The 27,287-nt window shown below is 30.0% G+C and overlaps 1 protein-coding gene across 2 annotated transcripts in view; it reads right to left on the bottom strand.

Annotated features, from left to right (window-relative positions):
* LOC100881525 (zinc finger and BTB domain-containing protein 8A) overlaps positions 1 to 27,287 on the bottom strand; it is a 197,806-nt gene that overhangs the window by 3,696 nt on the left and 166,823 nt on the right. Inside the window, exon 5 of one of the 2 annotated variants that reach the window (XM_076539644.1) lies at positions 9,598 to 9,653. The exons of the other annotated variant lie outside the window; for it this stretch is intronic. Coding sequence (XP_076395759.1) covers positions 9,613 to 9,653 — 41 coding nt within the window. The 3' untranslated portion in view covers positions 9,598 to 9,612. Of the gene's footprint in view, positions 1 to 9,597; positions 9,654 to 27,287 lie in introns of those variants that run through there. 2 annotated transcript variants of the gene reach the window in all.

Below are 27,287 nucleotides of genomic sequence, written 5' to 3'. Positions count from 1 at the left end.
TGTGTTAAAATAATCGTTTTATGCTACAATAATTTTCGTACAATTCAAAAAGAATTTTATTCGAGCAAATCAACTTAGAGCCAATTCTTGCAGCGCGTTTTCAATTTTCTGCTTCGTTAGCAATTCAGAAACACGAAACAAAGTAGCTCCGTGAAGAATTGGGGCAAGATAAATCTTAACAAACACAGTCAGAGAACGATAAAACGCGCAAAGCGACGATAATGATAGTCCAAGAAACACTTTCCAGCCGAACTTCTCGGCTGGGAAGTGCGCATAATGCCCTTAAAGTTGAAATCGTACAAAGAAATCGCTCAAATTTCCAATGCAATTCGTCGCTTTGATCCTCGACATGTTTCCGGGCAGCTTTAGTTCGCTCGCGACCGAATGTTCCCAGCATATTTCGAGTGCAAACTATCCCATTTACTTGCTGCGTTTTAGGAAAAAAAAACCTTTGCATTTCAAAATAGACCGCGTGTGCTTCGCCTGTTCATGCGAGAAACACGCTCCACAATGAAAGCGTAATTTCGTGCCGCTGAATTTCAATCGTTTTCCGCGAGCTTTTCGTCTGATGATAAGATCAAGCATACCTACAAAAGAAATTTGACGAAAAACGGAAAAGTATAAAGCAATTGGTATGATGATAAGCCAGATCATGTCAATGATGAATTTGCGGACGTAACGCTTTGTTCGATTCACAAGGCCGCGTTTATATTTTCGGAGGCCCTAGGCGAACAATATGAAGTCTGAGACAAACAAGCCCATTTCGGTTAATTAAATTTATGTAAATTTATACTTGTTGCAGGGGCTAAATAAAATACTTATGTAGAGGAGAAAGTATATAAATAATTGTATTCCAAAAAGGCGGTAGAAATATACATAAACATTTCGGTAACGTTTAGAAGATGGCACAATTAGAAATGTCTATAAAATTCGGCAATGGTATACAGGGTGTTCAGAGATTTACTAGCCAGCGTTTTTCGACTGGTACGGTGGTTTCCATTAGTTAGAAAGCACTTTTGGTAGTTTTATGTTATGATTAGGTCATGATAATGGAAACTACATTGAATACGAAATGTAAACATATCAGTAAAAAATACCGGTAAGTACATACAGTAATATGAAATATTTGAAATATTTCGTTTGTTTCTGACTCTGAATAGGGTCTCAAGATCATGATATGGTTCATCGTTGAATTCGTTTCGATATGCCCTTTCATGTGATATAAAAAAATATATACCATTCCATTTAAAACACTGAAGGTTACCTTCACTTCTCGAAAAATAGTATAAACACGAAAAATTTATATACTTCGTTATGTTGATTGTAAAAAACACTATCACTTTTTCCTCTTTCATTTTTTTCTCGTACCAGTCGTTTACGAGAAAAACGCTGGTTAGTAAATCTCTGAACACCCTGTATACATTCATAGCTGAAATATTTGCAGGCGTATCCAAATCCTAATTAGTCAATGTGCTATAAAAAGGAAGGGAAAAAAGCTGTTTGCTATTTTTCCAATATTTATAGAATATAAAGATTTCCACAGAGTTCAAGCAATATCTATTTTTTACTTTAACAATACTTTTATGTTTAATAATAATAAAACGTTTCGATAATAACCTATTTTAACACATCGGGCAACGACGGCACGCATTCTGTAGAATATGTGAATTTCTTTACACCTGGTATTTGATTATATGCGAGTATTGGTACTTGACTATATCTCAAGTTCCACGCTTTGGAATTAGAAGGACATTTTAACTCTCAAATTTTCAATTTACAAATTTTTAAATTTTAAATTTTTGTATTTCTAAATTTGCAAGTTTCAAATGTTCAAACTGTGAAATTTTAAATTTAAAAAATTTTAAGTGATCACATTCTTAGTTATGAAGATTCTTAAACTTCTAAATCCGCAATTCTAAGGTTCTAACATTTCAAGTTTGATAATATTATTACATTTACAAATTTTTAATTTCACCATTCCCAAGTTCAAAAGTATTCAAATGTCTAAACCCTCGAACTTGGAATCCTTTAAATTCCCAAATTCCCAAATTACCTAATTCTTACGTTTCTAAATATCCAAACTCTAAATTTCCATAATTTTTGTACTTTGAATTACGAAAGTTTCTAAATTTTCAAAGTCCTCAATTCCCAAATTTCTAAATCCCCAAACTAGCAAACTTCTAAATTCTCATATCTCCAAATTTAAATTTCTAAATCGTTAAGACCACAAATTTTGAAATTTCTAAATTTTCAAATTCTTAAAATCATAAGTTGTCAAATCGTAAAATGTCCAAACACCTTATATAAACATAAATTTCCAAACTTTTAATCTCAACAATTGTCGAAATCACCGAATTTTCACATCTTCAAATTACAAATTTTTAAAATTCTCAAACTTCAAATCAAATTTTTTTATTGCACACTTAACCAGTGAGTATTTATTATTGTTCTAAAATGTGTTAAAATTAGGAATATATTTCATGTTTCATATAAATTTTACTTTACTTAAAATTCTTTACGATGCGTTTCTTAAAATTTATGTTAATTTTCAGGGAGGCTTAATCTGTACATTCAGTTATATTTTATCGTTTGTTTGTTTATTTTTCTGCTATATTTTTAATTTTAAAGTACATGTGCACCACATGCTGTTATGATTAGTGTTAAATAATATACAAATGTTTTTCTTCATAACAAGTATGTTTATCTGAAATTGTCATTCTTTCGTGACTTATATATATGACATAAACGTCGAAAGGTTAATGAAATGAAACAAATATAACAGTAGTATACATGCACATGTATTAAAAGAAGTATAAAAAGAAATCGGTTCACATGTAAATTAAAAAGATTATTTTTACAAAAAGCGTCTTCGTGACTTTGATTTCAGTGAATAACTTTATAACGTTATCATCGTTAATCGAGTCCGTTACATCCAATTCATTAAATTATATAATAACGCAACTAATTAAATAATAGCGACAGATTACTTGTGTTGTTTTGATGCAAGTTTCAACGTTGAAAATGAGTGTTCGGTATTTGTGTTAGTAACAGGCATTGTTAACGATAATTTTTAAATTATCTCTATCGTTGGAAACGTAAATTGTAATCCATCTTTTATACATTTTCATATATTTTCAATTAAAAAATTGTTCTTAATTGTTATTACTAAAAATTGCCGTATCTTGTCAATAAATTTTATTCGATTAAAGTTTGTACAATGTTGTTAATAACAGACGTCTATTTATTTTAACCTTTCATTGTATTGCGTTACAAATATGCTACAGAAAATAGTATCCTACGAATTCTTTGTAATTTGTCAAATATTATTAAATAATAAATTTTATAATCAACAAAATTATCAGAAATATTTTTTATTCTTTGTCATTACAATTTTTATGTTGTTTTATAGTAATGCAATTTAAAATATTATATTATTTCATATTAACTAAATATTTTTGACAGAAAAAATCTCTTTAGTATTACTTGTAAAAGTATAAAAAAACATTTTTATCTATCAATCAAGCAATCTTGTAAGTGGAAATCAATTATTACTACATCTTCAAGAAAATTTGTTTAAAAAATATGATCTCCAAATTAACATTAATCGAAAATAACTATTATCCAATGGCAGAAATTTAATTTTAGTTACTATTAGTAAATATAAATGATTGAAATTTCTTTTTGTTACCACTAACCGTTATCTGTGATTAGAATTTTAGTTTAGTTATTCACAACTTTAATCGACGAGAAGAACCTTTTCTTGTTTAGTGCCGAACTAATATCGGCGACAAAAAGGTGTTTACTTCATAGACATAACATGTCGCTCAATAAGTCCCCAGTCTGACACATACATATATGGCGATACTGGTGACAGACCTACGTTATTTTCGAATAATACTAACCTTCAAACAGTACGTGTCAAAATTTCAGGGTATTGTGACCAATAGTTTAGAAGTTACAGTCATTTTAGTACCCCCAGTTTCATAATTTTGAAAACAATGGATAGAAAGGAATTTCGTGTGTTGATTAAACACTGTTTTTTAATCGGAAAAAATACTGCTGAAGCCAAAAAGTGATTTCATAAGCATTATAGGGACTCTGCACCAGGGAAGTGAACTATCATTGACTGGTATGCTCAATTTAAACGCGGTCATACAAGCGCCGATGATGCTGAACGCTCTGGTTGCCCAAAATCAGCAGTCGTTCCGGGAAACATAAAAAATGTCTACAAAATAGTTTTAAAGGGCCGTAAACTTAAGTTGTGTAAGATAGCTGATGCCTTGAAGATATCAGAAGGTAGTGTCTTCACAATTTTGCATGAAAATTTGGGCACGTGCAAATTGCTTTCAAAGTGGGTGCCGCGTTTGCTGTTTCACGAAGGCAATGCGCCGTGTCAAAAGTCGATGAACACGATGGTTCAATTGAATGAATTACGTTTTGAATTGTTTTCCCACACACCGTACTCTCCAGATTTGGACCCCAGCGACTACTGGCTCTTTGCAGATATTAAGAAAATGCTCCAGGGAAAGAAATTTGGCTCAAATGAAGAAGTGATTGCGGAAACTGAAGCTTATTTTGGGGGCAAAGACAAATCGTTTAATATAAAGGGAATTGAAAAGTTAGAGGTGCGTTGGAATCAATGTATCACACTGAAAGGAATGTATATTGATGATTAAAGTGGAATTTCTAAAAAAAAAAATTGTTTTTCTTAGTTAGACCGGAGACTTATTGAGTGATGTGTTAAACCTCTATGTGTCTATGACCCGGTTACATTTGACAAAATCTGTCTAAAATGTAACCTCTAACAAACCGATGGTAAAACGAAAATAAATGGTGACTTATTTTCGTGGTGAAAAACGATCATTTAAAATTTAGAGGTTTCTTAACAAACTATATAAATAACAGGAACGGGGGAGAAAATTATAGACTCAATATAGCAACTGGTATGAATGCATAATAAGAAATGTAAACAGATGGATAAACAAATAAGAAAACCAACGGGAGTTACCAGTGTGGATATTCTCAACAGTTAACGATGGTTGTATGAAATTTATCATCGAGGATACTATTGCACATTATCAATATTGCACATAAAAAAACTTCTAACTTTCGATAAAGATTATTATCAGCAAAAAGGAAAGAATTCTGGAAATCCATAATGGCTATTTGTAACCAAAATACAATTTCCGTCATTTGTAATGGTTATTGGTAATAAAAATACAATTTCCGTCATCTGTAACGATTACTGGTAACCACAACATCATTTCAGTCATCGCTAACTGTTAAGCGTAACCAAAATTATATTTCTATTAGTTATGGTAGGTGACCATGTACCAGTAGATTAGTTTTTAGAAAACATAACAAAGTCTTATAAGTTGAGCACTTTTGATGTATGTGAACTTCAGGTGCCACATCTATCAGTTAAATTTTTAAATTATTACATGTGAAGTGAAGTATTCTTATTAATAATGAAGATCTATATTCAGTAATATGCCGTTATATTTCTGCTACATAACATATTTCACCTATTATATTTCTTTTATAATTTTAATATTTGTAAACCGATGGGCGAAGATAAGTGTAACGAGACTAAAAATGTGGCATTGGCCAAGAATGATTGCTAATATACTTTTGGAGGGACAACTAATATACGAGGTCTTCTTGCTCTGCTTTGACACTAGTGGTACAAAACAACCGATGAGAATCGCCTACTTGAAATGGAAGTACAACACATTCTTTTCCAATTTATTATAACGTCAATTTTCGAGGATCCATCCTTTTGAACAATTCATTTTATAAGGGAAGCTTCGAGGAATATGATCACATTTTTGTTTTTAATTTAAATCTTTTACGCTTGTTATTATAACAACGCAAAAAAAGAATTAGTTAAAATTTTTCGATATTATAAAACAAATATTTTATAATAGTCCAATTCTTTATGAATAAAAAATGTAGCTAAATCGGACTAGTAGTTTCTGAGAAAAAATTTATAAAATGGGCAAAAATTGCAAACTCTGAAGATTTGCTGTTCCTTAACAGATTTGAAATCGGTAAAGTAATGACTTAAACCCCTCTTCATTTCACACGGACTATAACATATTTCTATTAAAACAAAATCTCAGATGGCGAGGTCAAAAAGTGATCGATTTGTCGTGTAATGATTAAAGCAGAGATAAGACACGGTTAAATAAATCATATTCATCCTTGATTAATTGAATCAAAGTATTAAATCACTTAGGGAAGTGCCATGCTGTACCGAACAGTCTAACTTTGTTACTGTAATTTGAGTTAATTTCGATGAAAATTAGATTAACCACAAGTGATTTACAGTATAAATGATAATAGAAGCAAGGAAATTGTCCTTGTTTAATATGATAATGATAATTGTTAATCAGAAGAAGTGGAGGAGTTGTAATTTGTAATGGATCAAAAATTATCATCCATTGCCGAGAACTTTTTACTAGATTTTCAAATGTAAGCGATTAATGTTAGCAAAGATACATTTGAACGTTACATTTGATGAATTACCAAATATCACCAATGAATTGATTATATTATTTAACGATATGTGTTAAATTTTTACGTTTGATGCTCCGTACACAATCTGTGCTAAGTGACTCTTTATAAATGGAACACTTAGTGACCTCTCTTCTCTTACCTTCTTCATTATTTAGATATCATCAATGTTTCTTATATTATGTAGGAGAAAGGAAGAAAAGGATTTGATCGGTATTGCAGAATAGATGAATGGTCCGTACTGGGACCATTCGTGACTACTTGGAGACAATTCATGTTGTGTTTCACGAACTGCGACCGCTTAAATATTTTAGTTGTTCCCCAAAACACAAGTAAGTGTTACATACGGAAGTTGTATGATTTTAAAAACTGAAGAAGGTTGTTCGTCCATTTTCAGTTCTAAGGTTGGCAGTGGGATTAGTTTAGGGATTTTTCGTTTATTGGGTTCGATGCGTGCCGATTTTCGGCCATGCTTGCGTGCGGTTCTTCCCACTTCCGTTGCGACCGTTACAGACGTAAGATGTGCAGTTGTAGCACTAAGTTTTTTTTCCTTTAATTCATTATATTAGTTTGTATTCTTTTGTATCTTTATCTTTTATATTATATACTCTTAAAATGGTTATGTGCTTCTTTTTATTCCACGGAATTATCCCCCGAACAAAAACTGTATAATATAAATGGTATTCTTGTAAGTCTCCACTTGCACCTCCGTGCAAGGAAGAAGCGGTCACCTATGTTCCCTTAACCAGTTAATTGTGGGGATCTTTTTGCAAAGCGCGCACCAGTGTGTGTTGCGATAATCAAGCGATGACGAGTTACCTCTCAAGAATTTATGAATCCATCTCAAATCTTTTACACGTTTTATTTGTTTATTACATTTCGTGTTGACCTCTAAACATTTTAAACATATTACAATTTACGAATATAATTTAGTTTTCGCCAAAATTACAATTTAAATATCAAGTTATAACACAATCTGACGGATATAGTCGTTATGGCACAAAATTCTGCCACATCTCCATGACGGATATAGTCATCAAACACACTTAACTGGTTAATAAGCAACAAGCATTTTCAAATCACCAGGCGAAAAAAACTCAGAAATGTAAATGAACGATGTCGATTAGTAAATGATTTATAGCTCGTCTTATTCGTTGTTTCTTTGTACAGTGAAAGAAATCAATCACTCAATAGTCACATTATATTCGGTTCGAATTTTTAACGAAACTTAGAAGGATAACAACGTATAATGATTAATGGAAATGGTTCGATCCTTCATCCTGATAATGTTCGCGCATATGCCTTGTGTTTGACGTTGCAGAAATTGAGTGAGGTCAAATGTTATCGCACTTGCTGAAATTCCTACATCGATCCTTCTTCTGATACTATTGTTCTACTATTGTGAATACTAATGTCATGGTTTGAGGCAGCTGTGGGCAGATTATGTGTCCTTTTATTAGCTTACAAGCACTGGCGTGCATTATGCGTACCGAATCGAATAAAATTTATAGAAATTGTATGTTAAATATTATTTCAAATACTTGCTATTCTGCAGTTATAATGAAATAATATTTTTGATAGTAAGTTTTAACATATAATATATAATTCATATATATTTATTAATATATAAATAATTTTGTTGTAATTTTGTAAACGCGCGCGGTTGAGAGGAGCGAATGAGGGCTAGAGAGAGAGAGAGAGAGAGAGAGAGAGAGAGAGAGAGAGAGAGAGAGAGAGAGAGAGAGAGAGAGAGAGAGAGAGAGTGCGATTCATGTAGAGAGCGAGTGTACAGTGTAAAGCGTACGCGGAAAAATATAGCAGCGCATCATTGACGGCGAGTCCGAATTATTTTCCTTATTCTTTCCTTACCCTGATTTTCTCCTTTCCTCCCCAATTTTTCCTTTCCCCCTTTTCCTCCAATAATACTACAATTTATTATTTATAAATTAATAAATATATGAGTTGTTTATTTTTTCTTGCAAATAAAATGTTTCATCTTTAAAAGTACACATATAATCAAACACAAAATAAGTCATTCTCTATTATTTGAGACAACAGTTTAACCAACTCCGGGCATGTACAGTATTTTTGTTTTCGAATTCTTAAATTCAGAAATTTTGAAGTCGGAAATTGACAACTTCGAGATTCTAGAATTTGGAAGTTCGGAGCTATTATTGTTATGTCTTGGTGTTAATGTGCATTAACGCCAAAATGTGCATTCTGAAATTAAAAAGTTCTGGACATTAGGGATTTTCAAATTTGGAAATTTGGAAATTTAATAAACTAAGATATTGATAATTTAAAAAGTTGGAAATTTGGAAGTTTGAAATTTTGGAAATGGGAGTTGGAAATTTTTTAATTTTAAAATTGATAAATTTGAATATTAGTGATTGTAGAATATTAAAAATTTGAAGATTTGATTTGAAAAATAGAAATTTAAAGATTTGGGAGTTTTAAGTTTTGAGGCTCAGGAATTATTTAAATTTGGACTCTGGACTCTGAAAATTGCAAAACCTTTAAACTTGATAATTTCAGAATTTGAAAAGATAAGAATTTAACAAGCAAAGAAGTTTTGCGTTTGGGATTTGATAGTTTCAGAATTTTGAAGATTTAAGAATTTAGTAATTTTAAGAATTTAGAAGTTTGGAAATTTGGAATTTTAGAAATGTAGAAATGTAGATTTAAAAACTTAAGAGTTTCAAGATTTGAAAATTCAGAAATATGGCATTATGAGAATTTAATTAATGGGTTTGGACTTGACTTGAAAATTTGGAAACCTGAGATTTTTGTAATTTGAAAATTTAGAAATTTAGAAATTTAGAAACTTAAAAATTTAGAAATTTAGGAGATTAAAAATTTTCAAATTTAGGAGTTTAGAAATTTTTTAATTTTGTTATTTTGGAATTTCGGAATTTTGGAATTCAAGAATTCAGAAATGTAGACATTTAGAAATTTGTGATTTCAGAATTTAGAGATTTAAAAATTTAAGAATTTAAATATTCGGAAATTTGAAAAATATAATAAGTAATTTGGGCATTTAAAAATACAGAAATTTTTAATTTTCAAATTCGAAAATAGTTTATCCATGGGTGTCCATTAGGCATTGCTAACAGTCGAAGGAGATATCCAGGAAATATCTAAAAAAGACATATTAAGAATAACTTAAGGCAATTATAGAGTTTAGGATGTACGGGGAAAAATCTACGGCAGGAATCTAGAAAAAGTCGCACCTAGACACTTTCCCCTGATTTCTCTTTAATTAAAAGAATATAATATCTGATATAATATATCTAAGTGCACATTACAAAAAAATTAAAGTTAAAAATTTTTTGGAATAAAGTAATGTACCTTTCTACGTCGCTACGGAATTTATAATACCGTCTGTTAACAATTTACTCCAAATATTTTAATATAAAGAATTACAACTAAATAAATAGTTCATATAGGCTTATTCGATAATAAAAAACATAAGTTTATACGAAAACACAGAATTTTTGCTATCTAATCGTTTCTTATGCTCGATAAACATTAATATTTACTCAGAATGTGTGTTACCGTAATAATTATCAATATTTCTGTAATTCTTTTCATTCTGATTCATTTTTTAATGCAGAGTTAATAATAATGACATATCTTTGATTGTGATTGGATAATAAAATTGAAGTGCGCATGTTTCACGGTACATATTAGAAATCGCGTTTCCTACAGTTTCTTTAGAGATTTTAGATTTACAACTTTGTTTTTCACGAAGGCAGCTAGCAATTTGTACACTGGACTAACATTTGGCCTGCACGTTGCTAGCGCGTTCATGGCATGCAAGTACCAGAGCTGTTTTTGAGAGTCTTTTGTATTTTTTAGATTTATGATTTCTATGTCTAAGCTCTCTCGACGGTCTCAACAGTTAATTGCCAGTGCCATAAACGTGAATTTCCTGAGGGTCCGAGGACAGGGCCTAGGAGACATAAACCAGGTCCCCTTGTTGACAACCCAACGGAAATTCTGTCTTACGTTCGATTTCTCTTCACACCCCCACAAGGCCCACCGTACTCCGCACGGATCGCGCTAAGGGCGCACGGGGTAGGGTGGTGTCCTTTTTTAAGCATTACTATTGGCAAACAGCAAAACCAATCAGGACAGTTTCCCCATTTTGTCATTTTCCATAGTTTTCCTTCTTCGGGACAAGTCCGGAAGGATCACTCGCAAACATTTTTTCGAACAGTTCAGATCACTCACAAACATTCTTTCCAACAGTAAAGAACTTTAAGACATTCTATCACAGTACATAACTCTCGCGGAAAACTATCTACAGTAAAGATTTTCCGTACAGTAGAGATCAAACAATCTACAGTTATATTTAAACATTTACATTCACGAATCCGGTACACTTTAACACATAGACATTCTTGTTTTTTCTAGTTTAAGTGTTTTTTTAAACATTAAATCGTTATTTACCAAGTTAACAGTATTCTCATCTTTTAACAACCAACCAACTCTATCGCCGTAAAACGCCGTAGAGTCACGCGTTCGAAGTTTTCGGTAATTTTGATCGTGCGCGTAACAGCGTATTTCCTAACTCTTATCTTACTTACGAAGAATATGGAAAATTTGCGGATATTGAACAAAACATTGTTCCTTTCGATTCTAAAAGAAATGAGCAATAAACGGAAATTTCTAGAATGACGATTCCATCAAATTCGTTCTGCATTTGCAGCTTGACTTAACACAGCCATCATGCCTATTTTGTTTTGGATATAGTATGTAAGAGTTAGCTTACATCTACGATACAGCATGACCTATCGAGTTTCGCTGAAACTTTACTGAAATAAAATTGAAAAATTCATGTAGTCGTTCCCAATTAAAATTATATTACTTAAATATAAGCCGTTTATTTTGAAAGTAGAACAAGAACATTTCTCAGAAAAAATGAAGAGAATGATAAGAATAGATAACAGGGTATAGCCGGATAAGGTGGTCAAACGTGCCTTACATTAGAGTTAATTGAGAAAGCCAATACGTCAGTCAGTAGCATATCCAAAAATTTCTTTAACTAATATATCATTTGTATTAATTATGAATGCGAATCTATTTAAAATTACTTAAAATATATACTGATAAAAGAAGGCACGTAAATTCAAAGCGGTAAGTATTGTTTTAAACGAATATATCGGTTTTTTATTTTTTTAATTATGGCGCACCTCACTGAAAAATCTGAAAAAATTGGAATATTAGTTATGCTAATATGTAACTACGACATTAATATAAAAGTAGTGCTCCGACATCTTCACTTAAAAATCGTATTTTTTCGGATTTTTTTTCGGTTTTTGATTTTTTAATTTGCGATCAAAAAATTTGAAAAAATTCTATAATATGCGCTACGAAGACCTCAATATCTCAGAATTTTTTCAAAATTTTGTTACGAAATTAAATAGGCAAAATGGGCCAAAAACCGGAATTTCTTTTTTCCCCTTTTGCTACCCCCACGGATGATATAGGAGGTTGAAACTTGGTGTGAGATATTTTTTTTGGATATGCTACCGACTGACGTATTGGCTTTCTCATTTGATTCAAGGGCACATTTGATCACCTTATCCAGCTATACCCTTTAATGATATTTATATCTGTAAATAATCTGTAGTCAAAGTAATTGAAATTTGCTAATACTTGGGCGAAGGAAGTTTGGGTGATTAACGATATTTGAAAGATGTTTATTTTAAGAGCAGTACAAGTCTACCTGAGGTTCAAATTATTTTTAGCCGAATAAATTATAGTGAAAGTTAGCTGCCGTAAATTTTAGTAATACTGAAAATACTGTGAAGAACAGCAAATTGTATAATACTGGTGGCATTACGTCAGTATGAGTGAGGATCTAGGTTTGTCTAGGTATCACTGCAGATTTCTATTATCAACTTGTAAATAAGTTCCAGTTTCTTATAAATATTCAACAAGGTTGACACGGTGCTTGCTTCAGTATCTGTGCACTAAACTCTTTAACAATTTCACTGTTATTTAAAAATTAATTACGAATTGAGATATGTTTTATTAAAAAAAATGTGGCTCAGAATGATTTCAACGAAAATTGATGTATCTGAAAATAGAGTTGATAAGTAAGAATAAAAAAATAAAAATACTTTTTTGAGTAATAACGCCACTTCAATAAAATACTCATTTCCAATGAATTTTATTATTCTTATTATGTTCATGGAAATAAGACTTATGAGAATTGATAATAAGAGAAAAATCTTGGAATCAGAATTTGAATATGAAGGTAATTCGACCTAAAACGATTCAAAAAAATTAAGAAAAAGAATAACTGAACAACTCAAATATTATCCAGTTAATTAACGATTAAAATAATTCATTTTTTTTTTACGTTAGGCAAGTACATCTAGGTATAGTAAAACCTTTCATTCTTTTTGGCCTACACTCTAAACGTTATTAGATAATAAACCTATACTGTTCAACACCATAAAATACAAAAAGTTTGTCTATTACTGCTTATATATTATAATATTCAATTTATCGAAATCTGAACTCTTAAATATCTTTAAATAACAAAAAGTAGACTTGCCCCACTTTCAAAATAAACGGCTCGTATCGTGGTTCCTTCGATGCCTTACAAATTTTATGAAAATAATTTTCCTATATTTCTTTATATCTCGAAATAATGCAGATAATTAATTCCCTGCCATGTAATTTATTCGTCAGATGCGTCAGTCAGCATTAAAAATCCATTGCCATGATATTAAAACAAATAAGGGAAGTTAAAGTGATATGTTATTTAAGTATACAGTGATCTTTGACTTTTCATATTATAATTAGACTTAAACTTCAAATGGAAGCATATTAAAAATTGAAGTAAGATTTATTACATTTGAATTAAAATGCGTCATAAGATAGACTTGTGAAAGTCTGACAAAGGTTAATATAATTACGTTTTGTGGTTTATCCCCTATATCATTCATTATTTTGCTTTTATTGAAACATTTGAACCAAAGAAAGTGTTTTTATAGCTTCCATATAATTTCTCAAGAACATAATATTTTTAAAATTGATTTAGGTAAGAATCGTACAGTACCGGTCAGTTTGCGGTACCGATCAGTGACTTCTTTCTTTCTAAATTAGTTGGATTCATTTCACATAAATAAATAAATAATTAATAGAGTTCCATATAATACGTTCCAGGCTCATAGCTATTATTTTAAGGGGTAACACCACTCTAGAGCCCGAAAAAGAGGCCTAACTTTGACAATTTTTTTTGGAAGAACGATAAACGGGAAAGAATTTCTTTTCAGAGGGTTTATTTAACACATATCGAACTACAAAAAAATATTTTTTTATTGTCAGTTTCGTACAAAATGGTGGCGACAGAGCCCATCGTCGGAAACACGTTTTGGAAAAACACTGCCACGGGAGGACGGATTTCTCGCCATGTGTGAGTCCCGGAATAAAAAATGAAATAAAATAATTTTAATAAAAAAAATACGCCGACTTCGAAATGCACTAAAAAGTATAAAATAATTTCTATTTGCTAATGAAGTAATTTCTATTTCATTCAATCATACAATTACGTAACAGATATGAATGAAACCTATTTACTCGTTAGGTAGTATATTAAATACATTTCAACCTTTTCGGAGGCGGCGCAAAATTAAAAGATTTTTGAAGTCGATTCAATTTCATTTATATCAGAAACGTTGCGAAATGAAGATGAAGTCATTACATTTACGTATATTACCAGATATATCTATAATGGTTCGTATTCTTTCTCAGGATTTATTAATATCCAATATGCCATACCACAATCAACTAGTTATTGGCAACAACGTTTACTGAGGTATTTTTAATTATGCGCCGCCTCCGAAAAGGTTGAAATGTAGTTAATATACTACCTAACGAGTAAATAGGTTTCATTCATATCTGTTACGTAATTGTATGATTGAATGAAATAGAAATTACTTCATTAGCAAATAGAAATTATTTTATACTTTTTAGTGCATTTCGAAGTCGGCGTATTTTTTTTCTTAAAATTATTTTATTTCACACTTTTTAGTGGAATGGGGAGAACTGTATAGGATACTGTGAGACATTTCTTACATAACAATACCAAAGAATAGGAATTTGCAATAACAATAGTTATTATACATGTATACTGATTTTCGGCCGACAAGACGTGTTTGTAGAAACAGTAGAAAATCGGCGACTGCATGTTGACTCATACACCACCAGAGACACGGAGGCATACGTAGAATTCAATATATTAGTAACAATAGTTTTTCGCTAATAACTCAAAAACTAAAGCTTCCCCTTAATTGCGGATAAGGAAAAAGTTATTCAGAATCGTGCCCCTGATAACATATTAAAAGGACATTAAAATCGTCCAAAGTTGATTTCAAAACTTTTCAACAATTTTTCGCTAATATCTCGAAAACTAAAGCTTTCCGCGAAATTTGTATATGAATAAAATTGTTCAGAATCATGTCCGTGATAAGATATTAAAAGCCCACTAAAATCGAGAAAAGTTTATTTCAAAAGTTGCCAGTTTTTTTGCAATAACAATACTTTGCAATTAAAAAATGAAAAATTTTTTGATAATGGTACCAATGGGGAGTCAGAACCTACCAGATGCAAAAGGTTTCGTTCTGATCGGTCCATCCAGCTAGGCGTAATCGGCGGGCACACATAGGGGAAAAAAAAAAATATATATATATATACTGATCGAATTGAGTAACCTCCTCCTTTTTCGAAGTCGGTTACAAAATTTAGAATCTATATACCATTGGCTATAAAAATACGTAGGGGTTTTTTGATTAATCAATTTTTGTGGAAGTTATGCGTTTTTTAAGGAATGAATCGACTTTTTGCATGAAAAATGAGCACTAAATTGTTTATGAAAAAAAAAGTTTACATTCAATCAAAAAACGGCTACGTACTTCGAAGGACAATATTGTTGTGCAGCTACTGTAAAAATTTCAGTTCAATCCATGCAATAGTTACCGAGAAATCCGTCCTCCCAGTTTGAAGAAACTGGTTTCGAGAAAAACGCGTTTGAAGTTTTATGAACATTTTGATCCTTAAATTCCCTATTCATCGCTAATCTGCAATGCTTGTACTATACATTTGGCTATCCAGATCAGTGTTTGCCACCTTCTCCAGCTTTCTGGATGCTTCTGTTTGTTTTGTAGGTAACAAGTAAACTTATTATTTTAAATGATAATAATAATATGAAAGCGATGAATTGCAACATACCGCGCGAGTACTCGTGCGCGCTCTGAGGCGCTGCGGCAAAATTGATAATTGAACCATTTAAAATTTGTTTTTCACTATAAATCAAACGGCATTCTGTTCTTAAGACCCTAAAGTATTGTTTTAGCAAAGAAAAAAAAAATCGACTTTCTGAAAATTCTAGAGTGGTGTTACCCCTTAATAAAATTGAAGTTAGGCAGTACTGGACGTGTATGTTAATATTCAGTGATTAATATTTTTCACAACTGACGTTTTATATTTTCATTTTGTCCTATCATGTATGCTATCTTTAATTTATACGGTGCTCATAAGTAATATCAGTTTGCAATTTTTTTATACATTATAGAGTGCGTCTCACGAACTTTCTCCGCTTAAATATTTTTCTTATTTTTTGTTAGCGTTCAAGAGACTACATAACATGGTATAAACGGTATTTTTACAATTGGAGGCACGGAAGTTGCGATCACTTTTTCTCCTTAAATGGAATGTCCACTTTTTTACGATCAACTTCGAAATATTTACATATTCCGAGTATGAAAGTGCTGAAGCATATTTAACCTCACAATTACCGTTGCTGAGATATTTGAGTTTTTTCATGAAGCACGTTCGGAATGTCGGCAGCTATGCAGCGTCGCAATCTCGAAATACATACCTTAATGAGAGTAATATTGTAAATAGTAAAATATTTCAACAATAATAAGCATCAGGACAAATGCACCTTAACACCTTCATACTCGGTATACGTAAACTTATTGAAATGAAGCATACAAAGTTGGACATTCCACTTAACCAGTTAAGTGTGTTTGACGAATATATCCGTCATGGAGATGTGGCAGAATTGTGTGTCATGACAATTATATCCGTCATGCGTAAAATTTTGTTACAATTTGATATTTAAATTGTAATTTTGGCGAAAACTAAATTATATTCGTAAATTGTAATATATTTAAAATGTTTAGAGGTCAACACGAAATGAAATAAACAAATAAAAAGTGTAAAAGATTTGAGATGGATTCATAAATTCTTGAGAGCTAACTCGTCATCGCTTGATTATCGCGACACACACTGGTGCGCGCTTTGCAAAAAGATCGCCATAGTTAACTGGTTAGTTGGAAAATGAAATTATTATCGCTGTATATTAGACGATCAAAATAGCCTTGGATAACACAGAGCGCTCAATCTGTACCATTATAGCTGCACGTTTTATTTTTACTACTTTGAATGTCTATATCAAAATACTTGTTGTATTTTTAACCGAACTGAGGATATCACACGAGACTTATCTTATAGAGGGAGGTCTGTCGAAGGCGAGAAGCTTAAAAGCATATAATATTTATAGAAACTATAAATTTCAAATACTATCGTATTATCAAGTTTCTAAACTTCTAAAATGGAAACGAACAATATTCTATGCAGCAAAGAAATTTTAAATATTCTGCACTAACAACTCACGTCTTTATCTGAGATAACAAATAAAATAATTAATTGATAACAAATTTAAATTAGTAGAAAAGAGTTCAAATTAATAGGTATAATAAGTTTAATGTTTTAACAAAGAACTAATGAAGAGTAAATGAATAAATATTTTGTACTAACAATTTATTTCCATTTTGTGAAAATTAAATATAAGTATTGGACATGGAAATTAATTGATATAAAAGGTTTAATGTTTTAATACACAATTAAAAGATAGCATTGTAACTCTCTAGTAACAACTGGTAATACTAAATAAAAATATTATGTTTCTGAATTAAAAGACACAGAATGTTTAATACTCAAACAATAAATTAAATGTCCCAATTTAGAATATAAAATTATATATTTTACACAAATAATTTAATTGGGGTTGTGCTGATATGAAATAAAAATATGGAGTTTATAAGATTGTTAGTTGTAAATTGTCTACAAAATTGTCAATATTTTGTATTAAAAATTACTATAAATAAAAATATGTAATGATGAGACTAAGAAATTTTAAATGTTTCCGAATAACAATTTGCTTCCATTCTGAAAATACTAAGTAAAGATTTTCTAAATTTAAAAACAAAAGTGTTAGTATTCTACTCATTCAAAAAATTTATAGGTAGCATTTTGTTCAAAAAATTCACTACCTAAGTTTAAGAAATATTGAGTATTTAAATGCTTAAAAATAAAAAATTAGAAAATTAGAAATAAATAAAAAATATTCTATTTATCCACAAAATTTATAGATACTGTTAGAACTACTAATTTTCTATCTGTCTTAAGTTTAAAAGTAAGAATATTGCTTACTTTAGAAAGTAAGAATATCCTAAATGTTTAGAAACAAAAATATCTAATTAATTAAGCAATTGTTAATATTTTATTCTAATAATTTACTTTCATCCTAAAAATATTAAATAAAGGTTTTCTACGTTTCTAAAAGCAAACAGTTACATATTATATTCATCAATATTTACAAGTGTTTCGCATTAACAATTCATTTTCATTCCTGAGATAATAAATGAGAATATCAAGTTCCTTAACTTTCGGTAATAGTAATCTTAATATTCCATGATAGTAAAAAAATACACAATAAATCGTGTTAACAATTTACTTCCTTTCTTCAGACATTAAACAAAAGGTCATCGAAGACGAAGATATTTATAGACTTCCCTTGCGCGATACGATAATAAAATATAAGAAAACGACCAATAATTCAAGAAAACATAAGCACGAAAGATAAACAGTGTTGACGTAATTAATAATAATCAATCTTTTCTTACATTAATATAATATTTAACGAGTAAAGAGTCACCGTATCTGTGTCACTCGAATACAAAATCCACGACCTACAATAAACTAAAACTTTTCCTTTATAATAGCGCTATTAGATGACTACTAACTTTTCATTCTTGTGTTCCAGATAAACGATCTTATCGTCGGCGATGATTAAGCGTCTTGTCACTAAGACCACTTAAAGCATTACAAATAACCGCTGAATGTAATTAAACAGCTCTAAGTATTGCGTGAAACTTTTGAAGAATTCTCTGTAATATCATTCCGGTAGTTCTATTGTTTTATGATGCAATATCTCATATAATGAACACAATTGTTATGTAATAAAAATATATTCAAACTATGAAAGTATATTCAGATTATAAATTCAATAGAATGTCTATAATTGATTAATATAAGAGATAAGGTAAAGTGGGGTAAATGCAGACTGGTTTTGGTACAGTTGGTATTTAAACGTAAGTATTTTCAGTCTGCTATGTAAATACTTAACGCTGTCGATATCGAACGCTTTGCACAATTACTACTATTTAATTAATATTAACTAGGACCTTAATTTTCCTTGTATATTTTGATTTTGATAGGAAATTGTTTAAAATGTCAACTACTCTGTACTTTCCTCGAAAATGGGGTAAGAGCGTAACTTGAAGTTAAATACTTTGAAACTTTATTTCATGTGCAATTAGGCAAAAGCAGAATTATTAACAAATCTGCTATAAAATGCTTTTTACTGCATTATGCAAGTATTCTATACTGCAAACAAGTACTCTTAACTGAAATATAAAAGGGGATATAGTGAAATAAAAGAAGGAAACAAACATACTAAATGGAGAAAAATAGCCTGTATGTATATGCATTTGCCCCGTTTACGAACTTACCCCACTTCACCTTAACTATTGATAGCTAAATAATTTTCAATAAATAAAAAGTGGTTAAAGTATCTTATTTTTAATTTTATTTTGGAAACATTTAAAATACTTTGAGCGACTTCTTAAATTTAAATTTTTAAGTAAGAACTTTAGGATGATCCTCTTACACCATATACTGTAGAAAACTTATAACTGAATAGACATTAATTAACAGAAGATTTAAACATTTAATTAAATTTTCAAAGAAAATTACACATGTTTTTAACTGTTCAGGGAAAATATAAGACTAACTGAAAATTAAACGAACATTCACAGCAATGATGTGTTTTTCAACGAACACACGACATCACCTGCAACCCCCATTCACTCCGTTCACACTTCAAGGAGTAATTATAATCATTAACGGGTCACAAAAACAATACGGAACCAATAAATGTCTACAATACTAAATTTTAAAATACAATTAAAAATTTTAAATGACAGGGGAAAAAGGAATTTTTTCAGCCATTCTAATGTTCATACATCTTTCGACGCATAGAAGTATAAAAAAATGCTAAATATGTTTTATATGTAATAATCAAGGACACGATATTAGATTCTAAAGGTATAGGATGAGTAGAGTAAAAAATAACAATATTTTACACTATATTATTAGAAAATATATTTAAATATCTGTAATCTATTTATAATTATCAAGTTAGTAACAAATAAATGACCGTCTTTATTACAGATATTTAATACAATCTAATTTAGAAAAGGATGAAGAACACTAATGTGCATTATAGATGTTCTAAAGAAAAATGGTGATATTCTAAAGGAAAAAAGATGCAGATGAAAAAATATTGGCCATTCAGTTGGTGCTTTTTAATGTATAAACTCAAAAACGAATGAAGTTTCAAGTGTAGAAAGTTTAGGAACTTTTAAATTATCAAAATAAAAATTTTCAAATTTATTAATATAAAAAATTGGCACTTTAGAACTTGAATATTTGAGAAACTGAAGAGTTGGAAGTTTTTGGTTTAATATTTTGAAACTTTGAAGGCTTAAGTATATCAAAAATGTGACAATTTGGAAAATTTGGAAATTTCGACTATTAATTATTTGGGAAACTGGGGTTTTGGAATTTGCAGATTGGGAAATAGCAAAAATTGGAAATTGAAATATTTGAAAGTGTGGGACTTGCGGATTCAAATATTTGAAAATATAGGAATTGGGAAATTTTCGATTTTGGATATTTGAAAATTTAGAAATTTGGAATTTCATGATTCAGAAATTTGGGAATTTGAAAATTTAAAACTTTAAGAATATAGTCGGTTCAAAATAGAAATTTAAGATTTAATATTTGGAGATTTAGAGATTTGGCGGCATATAAAATTTGGGAAACACGGTAATTTGAAAAATGAGGTTCTTTAATATTTCAAACTTTAGGCATTTGGGAAATTGAGGAGCTGAGAATTTTTTAATTGAGGAGTTTGGAATTTATAGATTTGACAATATACGAATTTTGGAAATGTTGGCATTTGTGAAATCGAAAATTTGATATGTACATAGATTTAGAATTTGAGCACATGAAAATTTCTACTTTTAGCAATTTTTAATATTGGAAAATTTAGGGTTCTTACAAATTTATAAATTTGAATATTTGTGAATTTGGAAATGAAAAAATTGGAAAATTGGAAAATTTAAATACTGAAAACTTGAAAAATTTGGAAATTTGAAGATTTGAAAATATTAAAAATTTTATATTTGATCCATCAAAATTGAAGGCAAATTACAAATACATTGCGCGTGAATGTACAATATTAATTACGCTTTCCGAAATTTTGGAATTAACAGTGTCATCGAAATCTTTCACAACCATTGCATTTGCAGCCAAATTTTCCGGTTTTACATAATCGCAAATGCGAATATTTTTGTAAATAATTATAGCTTGTTGGAGACAAATAGCAAAAAACTGATACAATTAATTTACATTTCTTATTATCGCCTGAGAGAAGTAAAAGTCATCATTATCGTACAGTTGAATGAATATCATTCATTACTCATACATCATTCGATTATTTAATTTTGATTGTTTTTTTTCATTCAATTTTTGTGACAATGTTTATCTGTCATGACTGATCCCCACCCATTTAAAAATGTACTAACAAATAATTTCTGCTACAACGATAAGGTAAACTCGAATGTTTTTCATTTCTAATTAATCTAACATGTAACATTTGCATAATATTAACAGTATACTGGCTCCTTTTGATCAATTTTGTTAATTAAGTATATTTATTTAAATCTTGAGTTATATAGCGTAAGTTATTTAAATTATATAAATTCATTGACCTGTGTATAAACATATACATAGATTCAACAATAACTGAGTAAAAGGGAGGTAAGATGTTTTAAATTATAAGTATCATATTTATTTAAAGTGCTAAGAACATGTCCTGTTATGTCAACAATTAAATTATATTAAATGTTACATATTGTAAGGATATCTTAAATTTAACACACAAATTAATTCAAGAACTTTTAAAAAACTAACTATTTTTATGCATGATTAATCCAAACTCCCGTCTTTTTTTTAAATAAAATCTTAACTGTTCGAGTTAATCACAGTTTTGCTTGCAAATTATGAATGTTTCTATACAGATCTTCAAACACAGATGTCTTTGCACAGATCTTCAAACGATCTACAATATTACATATTATTAAATATTAAACATTAAATACTACATATTGAACATTTTAATTTAAATAAAAATGTCGGAAATCAGAAACTGAAAAGGTTTGGATAAGAAATATTAAAAAGGTATTAATATAGAAAAATAAAAAATTGTCAAAACATCAAATTGGTAGAAATAGTATTGAATATTTTTCCGACTGTAGAATTTACGAGTTTTGACTTCGAAAATTTACATTTTGTTATACCCAATTAAAATTATTAATAGAAGAGCTTCGCGTAACAAGCATATGCTGCAAAATAAATAATTTTTAACTCGCGACTAGTGTCAGACAGAATACGTAAAAAGTAAAGAAAGAAATACGTGCAGTATAAACGTTGAACGTCAAAATCAGGAGTACGTGAATACATGAAACTTGAACTTTAAAGTTGATATGCCGGTATCGGTATTTTTAAGTCGTCAGATTGTCAGACTCGATATACAAAAACATAATTAAAAGCACTTGCTTTTACAATTGCTCGTCAGTTTTCACGATGCATTCGCTAAAACAGATCTCGACGATCTCTTTAAATATTCAGACACACGCTTCAAACACGAGGTTTCTGATCTTTGGACCAACACGGAGAGGTTGATAAGATAATGAGAAACGTCGCGGCACCGCGTGACTAATTTCGCTGAAATTTTCGCGTAACAAAAACGCAATTCGCCAAGAGCGAATGGCTTTTACCTCGAACGAAGTTATGAAAATGCACAACGTTGACAGTATTATTATTATCATCAAAATAAACAAGGCGTACAGTGCAAATAATTCGCGCAATAAATGTGCAAATCGAAATTGCTGTATTCAAACGAAAGAGCAAAATGAATTCCACCAAAAGTGTTTATAATCTTTCGACGGATAAATCGTGTTTAAATGGAAATGCCAAATATGAATCTCCTATTTTATTTTATTTTTTATTTATACCGTTCATTCGCACAATACGCTGGGATTACCGTTTCTGCGGGGGATTGATTCTAAAGCCATCCGCGGATACTGAAACTTGCGAATCGTACTGTATTCTATTATACAGAGTCTTCAAAAAGTCCCGGACCAGTTAAATAACTTGAAACGTAGGCGTTGCTCAAAAAAATGGTTGAGACAAAAGTTGCAGGAAATTTCCCTGGCTATCCAACCGCGACTTCGACCGTGACCTTGACCTTGACCTTCAAGATTATTTCAAGGTAAAGTCCAATTTTTAAAATGGCAACCCTCAATTTTAACACCGGAAATGAAAAGGGCGGACAATTTTACGTCTAGATACGATCTTGAACATTCGAAAAATTTGACCTCCATTAGCTGGGTATCACACCACCTTGGCTTAGTTGACTGGGACGAAGGCGAATCTCAGTTTCTTTACGTTAACTTACCTTAATTGGCTGGTATGAATGCAAGTTTCATTTTATCGAATTCTTTAAAAAAATTAGTCCTTAATATGACCTTATAGATCAAGATATTACCATGACACAGCCAGGGCAATTTCCTACAACGTTTTGCTGAAACATTTTTCTTTGAGCGACGCCTACTTTTCAAGATCTCCAGCCGATCACAGCTTGACCTTTACTTGATCTTCCGAGATCAAATTTTTCGAATGGTCAAAATCGTATCTAGACGTAAAATTGTCCGCCCTTTTCATTTCCGGTGTCAAAATTAAGGGTTGCCATTTTAAAAAATGGACTTCGCCTTGAAATGATCTTGAAGGTCAAGGTTAAGGTTACGGACGAGGTCGTAGTTGAATAGCCAGGGAAATTTACTACAATTTTTGTCTCAACCATTTTTTTCAGCAACGTCTATGTTTCAAGTTATTTAACTGGTCCGGGACTTTTTGAAGATCCTGTATACATTATACGTGCATACAAATTTTTAAACTAAAGTTTTAGATTTCGAAGTATTCAGACTAAAAAGTTAACTCTCAAAATTTCTAAATGCTTAAAACTTTTAAATTGTAATTTTTCAAATCTGCAGAATAGTAAATGTACAAATATTTCAACTATTACATTTCCTAGTATCTAGACTTTTGAATTTCTAACTTTTCAAAGCTTAAATTTATTAAATCATAATTTCTAAATTTCTAAATATTCGAACTTCCAAATTTCTAAGTATCCAATTTCTGAATTTTTAAAGTTTTAAGGCTTGAAATTCAAACCTACGTATTTCTACAATTGCAAATATTTCAATTTTTAAGTTTCCCAATATACAAACTTTTGATCCTATTTTACAACGTTCAAGATTGTTAAATCCAAAGAATTCCTAAATTTACAATTATTCCAATTTTTAAATTTCCAGCTATTCAAGCTTCTAAACTTCTATATTTTTAAGTCTTAAAATTATTTAATCTTAAAAATTTCTTTTGGAAAGTTTTAAAATTGTTATGTTTCCAAATTTCCAAAACCTTCAATTTTCAGATTTAAAAAAGCTGAAATTCGAACTTTAATATCTTCAAATACAAAGCTGTAAATTTGATTACTTGAAATTTTTTAATTTCTAAATTCTGCAACTTTTAAACCATTAAATTTAATCTCATTTTTATTATTTAATCGATTTAGTCGACATTTTATGTGCGATCGAATGGGGGATTTTATAGGTATTACACGGATGCAGAACGTATTTAAGGTGCTAAATTTAAACTGTCCAAATATGCCCGGCCTCTCCGGTATTACAATACATATTATAATAATTACAATATATAGTGTCCTGAAATATAGTATTATTATAACATAGTATTATTACAATTTATAAAATATCAGATGTAATAACAGAACTCCAAAAACACTCTTTCTAAATTAACGCGAAACGTATAAAATAAGCACAACTATGCAAAGATAGACAGACTACATATTTGAACGCTGTTTCTCTGAACTACTATTAAGTGACGTTAATAAATTTGCGGATACGGCGGTTTACTGTTTGCTTGATATTTTCATTTTAATACCACATGTTCAAGAAAATGAAATTTTCAAAAGGATAAGGAAAACTGATTACTTCAATCTAATTTCTTTATATGTTATACAATAAATTATGGATATATGATACGTACATGTAGATAAGAATATATTATATATATTAAAAATATTAAGTAGAAAGCTAGACTGAAATAATCCTGCAAGATTTTTTTTACGTATTTGAGATTAGAATAAGGATATTAATTTGTTTATGAACATGTACAGAAGTAATTATTAGAAATTAGAAATTTTGAATATTGTGTGAGATATACTCTTTTCTTATATGAAAGAATACAAAATATGATTAAAAGGTTTTTAAAGTGTGTATATTAGTTTAAACATATTATAGTGTTATCTCAAACTATGTCAAATTAAATATATCTAAATTATCGTAAATAATATCAAAACGTGGTCATTAAAAAAATTAGAAAAAATATTCTTTCTTTCGTTGCCATTGTAATGTAACGTGAAAATTATGCTAAATAAAAGTTATAAGTATATTTATAGTATCTATAATACTAATACACATATTAATTAGGAATTTCTTTCAATTTTTTGTTTCTGCCGATGCTGAGTTGAAAAATCAATCAGACTGCAGATGTACATTTACTTTGATATTCCACCTTCGCGCAAAGACATAAAATAGTACGTAATAAAATCATTTTGCAAATACTTTAACGAAAACTACACATACTTATATGATCCAACATTGTATCAGGAAAAGATTGTTAAATGTAACTGACTATTTTAATTGTCGAAACAGATAAAATAATTCGTCAAGTCAAATGATCATTTAAGTGAAAATTCATCTAAGAACTCCGTAAAGATAATTTGAATATCACTTATAAGGAACTATATGCGGAATATTTAAAACCAGCTGATACCATATCTAATCTTTGAATTAAAATCTCATTAAGTATCCATTTAATTTCAGACTTAAATAAAACTGTTTCACAATCTGTAAGGTACCAAGCATTATCTTGCATACATTCTTATCAGATGATGGGCCAAATTTAGCACTTCCTATTGGAGCTTGTCTGTATGATTGTAAATTTCCAAATTTCTACATTTTTTAATTCTAAGTATTGGAAAGTTGAAATATTTAGGAAATGAAAAATGAAAATTTAAAAGCTTCCAAATTTCCATTTTTCGAAATTTCAAAATTTAGTGTTTCTACATTGCTAAATTTCTGAACATTTCTCACTTCTTAAATTGAAGTATTTGAAAAATCCAAAATTCACAAATTTACAAATTCTCTATATTTCTAAACTGTTTAATTTCCTGAATTTTTAACCGACTTCGAAAAAGGAGGAGGTTACTCAATTCGATCAGTATATATTTTTTTTCTTTTTTTTTTTTTCTATGTATGTTCACCGATTACGCCTAGCTGGGTGGACCGATCGGAACGAAACCTTTTGCATCTGGTAGGTACTGACTCTCCATTGATACCATTATCAAAAAATTTTTCATTTTTTAATTGCAAAGTATTGTTATTGCAAGACAACCGGCAACTTTTGAAATAAACTTTTCTCGATTTTAGTGCGTTTTTAATATTTTATCACGGACATGATTCTGAACAATTTTATTCATATACAAATTTTGCGGAAAGCTTTAGTTTTCGAGATATTAGCGAAAAAAAAAATTGAAAAACGAATATCCATGTTTTCTTTTACTTAATTATGTTCATGGCATTTACGCAGACAAAAAAAAAGCCCGGAAGAACTGTCTCACAGTATCCTATACAATTCTCCCCATTCCATTAAAAAGCGTGAAATAAAATAATTTTAATAAAAAAAATACACCGACTTCGAAATGCACTAAAAAGTATAAAATAATTTCTATTTCCTAATGAAGTAATTTCTATTTCATTCAATCATACAATTGCGTAACAGATATGAATGAAATCTATTTACTCGTTAGGTAGTATAAATACATTTCAACCTTTTCGGAGGCGGCGCAAAATTAAAAGATTTTCTTGAACATGTCAACCTTTGGACAGCCGAACATGGGCAAAGCTTGTATAGCCATTTTTTTTCTATACATATAACTTGTCAGCACGCCGCGAAGTAGATGTTAGTGCGTATAGAATGTAACTATGGTCTATAGTCTATCTAGATTCATTGTTCGCGCGATGGGTAAAATATAAACTGTTTACAGTTATTTACGAAGGTTGTAAATCTTCGTCGACCCATGGAGTTTCCAGAACCTGTTACAGTAGTGGAATATTTTTATAGTTAATATTATAAGTAGA

This window comes from Megachile rotundata, chromosome 14, assembly GCF_050947335.1.
Source record: "Megachile rotundata isolate GNS110a chromosome 14, iyMegRotu1, whole genome shotgun sequence".
NCBI lineage: Eukaryota > Metazoa > Arthropoda > Insecta > Hymenoptera > Megachilidae > Megachile > Megachile rotundata.
Note: the sequence above shows the minus strand (reverse complement) of the source record. Positions and strands in the feature narration are given on the sequence as shown.